This window comes from Cotesia glomerata, linkage group LG7, assembly GCF_020080835.1.
Source record: "Cotesia glomerata isolate CgM1 linkage group LG7, MPM_Cglom_v2.3, whole genome shotgun sequence".
Classification (NCBI taxonomy): Eukaryota; Metazoa; Arthropoda; class Insecta; order Hymenoptera; family Braconidae; genus Cotesia; species Cotesia glomerata.
The window spans coordinates 23,976,806-23,984,756 of NC_058164.1; the positions used below are offsets into that span (position 1 = coordinate 23,976,806).

Consider the following 7,951-nt stretch of genomic DNA (forward strand, 5'->3'; position numbering starts at 1 on the left):
TGAACGCGTCGGTCGATTTTGATTTGCTTCAGGGCATTCGATGCAATTTTTTAAGTACAAAAATTGTTTATAAGCTCTTGAGTCAATCAATCAAAGAATTTAAAAGTTATCTCAAAAAAACGAGTACTTACTAAATTTTTAAATGGCTAGAATTTTTGAACTTGTCGTTCGATTTTGACTTGATTGGCGGCATTCGATTTAGTCTTTTAAGTCCAAAAAAGTATCTCTGAAGTCTGGAGTTGATTAGTCAAATATTTTGAAAGTTATTTAGAAAAAACTTGAAAAAAATTGTTTTTTTGGTTTTTATTTGTTTTTCATATCTTTTTCTCGGGCAAAGTACGATTGACTTTAAAATAAAATCAGATCGAAGTCTCAATGAACACTTTCGAACGCCGTGTCGCTCATCTCGATCGGTTGATTCGTTCTAAAGATATCTTACGACAAAATTTTATTTACATACATACACACAAACACGCGGCCGGACGTCCAGCCGGGAAAAGTCGGAACGGCTTCCTAGGATCTCAAAATTTGGAGATCTGATTTGAACTCTTATTCTCAAAATCAGACCAAAATAGCTTCGTACTTTTTAAAATTTTCTTTTTCTTTTGCTACAAGTCATTTAACTAAAGACTTTAAGTAAAAATTCTATCATATTTACTGAAAAATTAATTTATTATTTTATTTTCAGACCGAAATATTCTCACCGAAAAAATTACCTGACAAAATTAACATGAGATCATTCACACCAAAGATCATCGACGACACCTGGATCATTGAGAACACCGCATCTGTTAACAAAGTGAACCCTCTTGCAAATAATAATAAAAACATTCATAATATTAGTAATAGTAACAGTAATAATAAAAATTCATCAAATAAAAAGAACGTAAAACTTATCGTAAACACAAAACCGACGATCCAGTCGTACCATTTGAAGAAAATCTCCCCCGGTTACTCGATGAACGATTTGGACAAGCTGTTCCCAGAGGAGAAATCCCAAGAAAAGCTCGGCAATGCTAGTCTCAAAGGCACCCTTAAAAGATCCGAGATCCACCATGACAGCGTGAGCGACGCTACCCTAAGACACATCGGAGGCTCCGCGCCGGATTTCAAGAAGATTTTCCTCGAATGCGTTTGATTTTGAATCGTTTTAATTATGTTAATGATAATGAATAAATTAATGGTATTACTAATTAATATAGAGAGTAATTAACTTAGCGATTGTGTTCAATGATGTAATATATATTTTTTTAACTATTTTATTAACCCGTGTTTTTATTATTGAGTAATTAATTATTAAATGTATATAATTATTGTAAATTTGTATCTTATTTAATAAAGTGATTAATGTTGATCTAGTGGTTTTAATTTTACTGTCATTGTTTAATCTTTAATTAAAAAAAATAATATTGAAATTTTATCCGTAGTTGATAAGAAATTTGAAAGTAAAACCAATTGGGTTCCACTCTTAGGTTCCAATGGGGAAATTTCCATCAGAACTCAATCTAAATTTTGAAAGAAAAAATATTGTGATTTTCGAAAAAATTAAAAATAATCGAGGATCAGATACTCATTATCCAATGTAGTATATAATTATAAATTCGACGCTACCCTAAGACACATCGGAGGCTCCGCGCCGGATTTCAAGAAGATTTTCCTCGAATGCGTTTGATTTTTAATTGTTTTAATTATGTAAAAAAGTAAACTTTGTGGGAAAAAAGTAAACTGTAATAAATAATAGTCGATTTATAATAAGTAATGATCAACTGGAAAAAATTACCACTTCAAACAGTAAAATCGTGATTTTAATAATCACTTTGTAATATTTATCATTTAAAGTCTACAATTGCACGCCTCATAGCGCGAAGCGCGTGAGGTTGTGCTTTATACTCGACTTGTCAAGGTCAAGCAATTTTGTGATCTTTAAATGCCTCTATCACACCCATATTACACTTAGTCAATGATATAAGTAGATGCCCGAGAAAAAATATTTATATATCTATATATATATATAGGAGACTTTCTATAGATATAGATAGTCACTCATCACGATTTCTCTGGAAATATAAGACCTAGAGACTTGAAATTTGGCAGGAATATTCCTTTTGCCAAGTAGAGGTCAGCTAAGAACGGATTTCACGAAATTCCACCCACAAGGGGGGTTGCGGGGGTGTTCACGAAAAAAAATTCATATTTTTCAATTATGGCTTTTAATAGTTCAAAACTTGGTCAGAATGTTTCAAATTACATTTAGAAATTTTTAAAAACAAATTCTTTGACATTCCACACCCCTGGCGTGCCCGTGCGTGGGCGTCAAATTAAGAAAAAATTCGTAAATTTCAATCTATAGCTATTAATACTTTGAAACATGGCCAGAATGCTTTTTTGGCGTTTTTGAGCTGTTAAGAATAAATTTCATTAAATTCTACCCCCACATGTCCGTGCGTGGGCGTAAAATTAAAAGAAATTGTACCTTTTAATCTATAGCAGCTAAAGGATTGAAACTTGGCCAGATGGATTTTTTGGAGTTTTTGAGCATTTGAGCATTTGAGATTTTAAAGAAAAATTTTCGAAGTAATTTAAATATTTTAAAATAAGTATATGCCATAATATTTTGCAATTGATTTCTTTAATATCACAAAATAGCATACAATAAGATTTGATTTAAAATATTAATTAATTCACACTCTTTACACATTAAATCTTGTAAACTCAAAGTCATTTCCATAAAACATAACACATCAATTATATTTCAATTAAAAATACTTTTATGGTTAACTTTTGAGTCAAAAAAAATTAGGAAAACGGTTGACCCTGAAGGCCATCCCTGCAATTTCCCGCTAATTCCATACTTAGGCGCTTAAAATTGCACCAATGACGTTTTTGAGCTCTTCGAGCTCAAAAATACAATTTATGGGTTATTTTGAGCTCTCCGAGCTCAAAGAGATTGCTTTCCTATGCTTTAAAGCTCTTCGAGCTCAAAAGTCTGATAGAGATTTGATAAGACACTATTTTTTGAATTTTCAAACCGCAATAACTTTTGAATGAATAAACCGATTTTTACGCAATTAGAAGCATTCGACGCAGTTTTTCAAGCCTCACAAAGAATCTCAAATTTTGAATTGATCGCGCTAGGAATTTTGGAGTTATTCCGAAAAAACAATTTTTTCAGTTTTCTATCGTTCACGATATCTCTCGAACGAATCAACCGATTTTGACCGGACTGGTGGTTTTTGAGGTTAAGAGCTGATTAGTTTTTGGAATTGAACCTTTAAGCCGTTTAAAAGTTATTCCAAAAAAACCACATTTGAAAAAATTTTTTTTTTCAGTTTTTTTACGATTTCTCAAAATCTATTGATCTGAATCGGTCCAAATAGTTTTCAAAATCTAAATTTGGTCAAGTCCTTTCGAATGGCACCAACCGCGATGAAATCGGTCAAGTCGTTCAAAAGTTATAATAACTATACCTCGCGGGGATAGTCAGGGAAGCTTCCTGTGACCTTCAAACGTCGAGATCTGATGAAAACTCGATTTTTGCAAAACGGGGTGAAAACAATAACTTCCCGATTTTTGAAAATCTTCGATTTTCTTAGCGGGAAGTTAGAAAATATAAAGTTACACGGTAAAGATAAAAATACTCACAGATCAATCACAATAATCGATAATAAAATTGAATGAAACTCATCTGCTGATAGAATGGTTGACTTTTCCTGTATTTGAATCACTCGCGAGGATTTGACAGAACAATACGACCTGGGAAAAAAATTATCCGTGGTTGTGCTCTCAATCTCTTAATGAACTGTCATCGCTCCTTTTCCTGTCTTTGATGTTTAGCGTAATTGTGGTAAATAATAAGCTCAATTCCAAAAATGACCAAACTCCACAGCAAAGCAGCCACAAACACAATGAAATGAAATACCAAGTTATCGAAGTCGATCCGTTCATAGTTTTCAGCTTTTTTTATTTTCTCCATCTTTTCTATTTTTTTTCATAAGTTTTTTGTTATCTCTTCATCGTTATGGTAAATTAATCCTGTTTCCACCGGTATTGAACGGAGTTTATCAATTTTTTCCTTCAGTGCCCAATTCTTCTTTGTCCAATACACAAAATATTTCTTGAACGTGGATTCCTTTGATACATAGAGATTTGTAAGGTTCAAAACGTTTAATAGTAGTGGGAGAGTGTGGTGGATACAAGCGATAGTCGAATTTCGTTGGGCTTCTATCGTACATGTATCGATCTCAGCATAAGATGATGGATGCAAGTATTTCTGGTCCTCTTCGGTCACCCACAATTTTGCATTAATCATATCTTTTTCCAATATCCCATTGTAAAACACATGATACTTGTTGTCGAACAAGTCCTTTAGGCTTTCGACATTGCATCTCGCAGGTTGGGATAGAATGGCCGAAATTTCTCCTTGGAATTTGGGCATCACCACAAAAATGAATAAAAATCCGAAGAAATAAATGATCCTCATCGAGAGACGTCCCATTGGCGATATTGTTCCCATGCTCAGTGACATGCTCACAATGTCCATGATTCCTTCGCTCACGTTATATTTATTGTTCATGATTATTATAACTGCAATTAAGAACAAAACCAAGAGTGTGATGAAGATGAACTGATGATTTATTTCGATTTCAGAGAGTGCCGTTGAATAATCTGTTTTTATTGTCAGAATTGAATAGTGAAATTCACGATATTGTGTCACAAAATCAGTTAATTTAAAATTTGTATCAGCTAATTGGTTCATGATGTTTCTCGCATCATATTGACGATTCAGAAGTTTTTCATCATAACCGTATTTTATCTTTATTAAATCGAAATTGTTTTCAAGGATTTGAATTGATGCTGTTACTTTCATATAATCAGGTAATGAATTCAATCCGAAGTCTTTGAACTTTTCAAAAAATTTCATGTACTCAATAATGGTTTTCTGCTTGTACTCTTCAGGTAAATTTTTTTCAATGACAGGGGCCATTAATTTTATTTTATGACCATTTAAATGCTGACTTTTATCAAAATAAATATTTTTATAGTTGTTCTTCAAATCTGTAAATCAATTGAGAGTAACAATTTAGCTTATACAATTGCATCGCAAGTAACATGATTAAACTTGATGATTAATTACCTTTGGGGTACTGCAGAGTGTATAGTGCTGATTTTGATTTACTATTGCTTTTGGCATTTGCAATTATAACTTGATTCCAAGGTGGCGGAGCGTATTGTGTGAAAGGGTTCAGAGTGTAGACCATGGTTGAATCTTTGTTGTCATCATAACATACATAGTATGATATCAATATATCGAGACGTCCAAGGAAAGCAAGAAGTATAAAAGCGTTTCTATCATGCGTCCCTTCAGAAATGTCGAGAATGAAAATTGGTGACTTTATATTCCAGATTGTTGAGCTCATGAACTCAAAGATGAGTGATATTAGTTTCTGCAAAGATTCAAAACTGAGGATGTACGTGGGATAGCTAGGAAGATATCCTTCGATTTGCTTCCGTCTGTGATCATCATTTATGACAATCAGCGGACTTCCATTATCAATACTCCCACTTGCCACTTGGTCATCAACTAAGGCAGAAGATATTATCAGTGGGTTAGAATTATTTGCAAAATCTCTATCAATCAATTCCATCTGCAAGAAAAATAAGTGATTGTAAAAACGATTAACAATTATTCAAATTAAAAAAAAAAAGTTTGGTCACGTTTGAGCTCAAAGCGTGCAAAATAATCAACTTACCGTATGATTGATAAGGTGTGATTTGATTTCTGAACTGTGAATGCTGTTTCCATTTGAAAAGTAACCAGTAAATACGCAACAGCAGCATAAAATAATTTTAATCAGCTGCATCGTTAGTCTGTAGATGATTAATTTAGAAAATGAATCCTGCAGAATTAAAGATCAGAAATGTTTTGAACCTCTAAAGGTCTTTGATGTATTTGAAAAAATAACGATGATTCGTCTGACGAGCTAGCGATTGAGCAGTTTGAAGTTAAGTTGCCGACTGAATGCTTTGTAAAATGTCTGACTTTGTTTTGAATTGTTGTCCATAACAACTGCAGCTCACAATGTGGCAAAACATCGTAAAAACTAGCGATGAGCTTCGTGTAAAAGACACGTCAACTAGGTCAGCTAATTACTTGGTTCTAAAAATAGAGTTTTTATTGCTTCCATAAAACAGACTAGGGCCTCTATTAGAACTCCTCGTGCTGTAGAAACTATCGACCAAAAGTCTCTTAAGAGCTGTGCTCTAGCTCTTTCGTTCCTCTAATCTTACATCGATAAGCAAATAATATCATACATTACCAACTTGACCGGTAGGTATTTTTATTTAGTGCAACTAACGTATCGATTTATTGAACAGGTGAAGAAATGAATACTGAGGTTTAGATATATTAACTTGAAAAATATTAAACAAGTTTTTTGTTGGGAATATTTAAATGGTTTTTAACTTCCCGCTAAGAAAATTGAAAATTTTCAAAAATCGGGAAGTTATTGGTTTTACCCCGTTTTTCGAAAATCGAGTTTTCATCAGATCTCGACGTTTTGAGGTCCTAGGAAGCTTTCCTGACTATTCCCGCGAGGGTGTCACTATGTCTGTATGTATGTGTGTGTGTGTGTGTGTGTGTGTGTGTGTGTGTGTGTAAGTATGTAAACCTCTTATAACTTTTGAACGGTTGAACCGATTTCATCGCGGTTGGTGCCATTCGAAAGGGCTTTGCCAAACTTAGATTTCCTGTTAATTTGAACCGATTCGGACCGATAGATTTTGAGAAATTTGGAGAAATCTAAAAAAAAGTAGGAAAAAAAATTTTTTCTGAAGTGGTTTTTTTGGGATAACTTTTAAACGGCTCAACCGATCGATTCCGAAAACTAATCAGCTCTCAACCTTGAAAAACCACGTTGATCACCGCCAATCCGGTCAAAATCGGTTGATTCGTTCGAGAGATATCGTGAACGAAAGAAAACCGAAAAAAATGTTTTTTTCACATAACTTCGACATTTCTTATCAGATCGTTTTTAATATAATAAAATAATTTTTAGAGCTTAAAAAACTGCGTAGATCGCCGCCTACAACGTAAAAATCGGTTGATTGGTTCGAGAGATATCCTCGACGAAATATTTGGAAACTAGTGTTTTTTCAACATAACTCCGATATTTTTTGGAATAACTTTTAAACGGCTCTACTGATCAATTACTCACAAACCACGTCGATCGCCGCCAACTGCGTAAAAATCGGTTCATTCATTCAAAAGTTATTGCGGTATGAACATTAAAAAAATAGTGTTCTATGAAACTTATATCAGACTTTTGAGCTCAAAGAGCTCAAAAGCATAGAAAAGGTATCTTTTTGAGCTCGGAGAGCTTAAAACTACACACAGATTGTACTTTTGAGCTCGAAGAGCTCAAAAAAGCGGCCAGGTATTAACCGAATTATCGGGAAGTTGCAGGGATGGCCTTTAGGGTCAACCGTTTTCCTAATTTTTTTTTCTTTATATATTTTCATGAAAATTACAAATCTTAAATTTGCTTAGAGTTTAATTTTTAGCAAAAAATTATTATTTAACTGTAAAAAATTTTTTTTTTATCAGTACTGACTAATATTACCTTGAAAAATTTTTTAAACATAGCAATTTATTTTTTAGCGCTTTTTAGATTAAAATTCATTGTTTCAGTAGACAGTTATCGGAAAATTTTTTTCTTTTAAATAATTAAAAAAAACTTCTTAATAAAAATTACCTTGTTTTTTACTTTTTAATTTATTGAATTTTTTATTTACGGCTTACAATAAATAATAGATAAATTTTTTTCCCATTTTTAACATCTAAATTTTTTTTTTTAATTTAATAAAAAATTTATCATTACCAAAAAATGCAGCAAGCTAAGTAACTAATAAAAAATAATTAAAATAAATTTTTAAATAAAAAATTGAAAAATGA

At 32.6% G+C, this 7,951-nt stretch overlaps 1 protein-coding gene across 6 annotated transcripts in view; it reads left to right on the plus strand.

The window, feature by feature from the left end:
• Positions 1 to 1,291, plus strand: part of LOC123268367 — a 29,681-nt gene extending 28,390 nt beyond the window's left edge. For 5 of the 6 annotated variants that reach the window (XM_044733359.1, XM_044733360.1, XM_044733358.1 and 2 more), the window contains one exon: positions 689 to 1,290. In XM_044733359.1, the coding sequence (XP_044589294.1) occupies positions 689 to 1,138 (450 nt within the window). In that variant the 3' untranslated portion in view covers positions 1,139 to 1,290. Of the gene's footprint in view, positions 1 to 688 lie in introns of all 6 variants that reach the window. The other variant, XM_044733364.1, reaches the window with a different exon arrangement.
• The last annotated feature ends 6,660 nt before the right edge of the window (positions 1,292 to 7,951 follow it).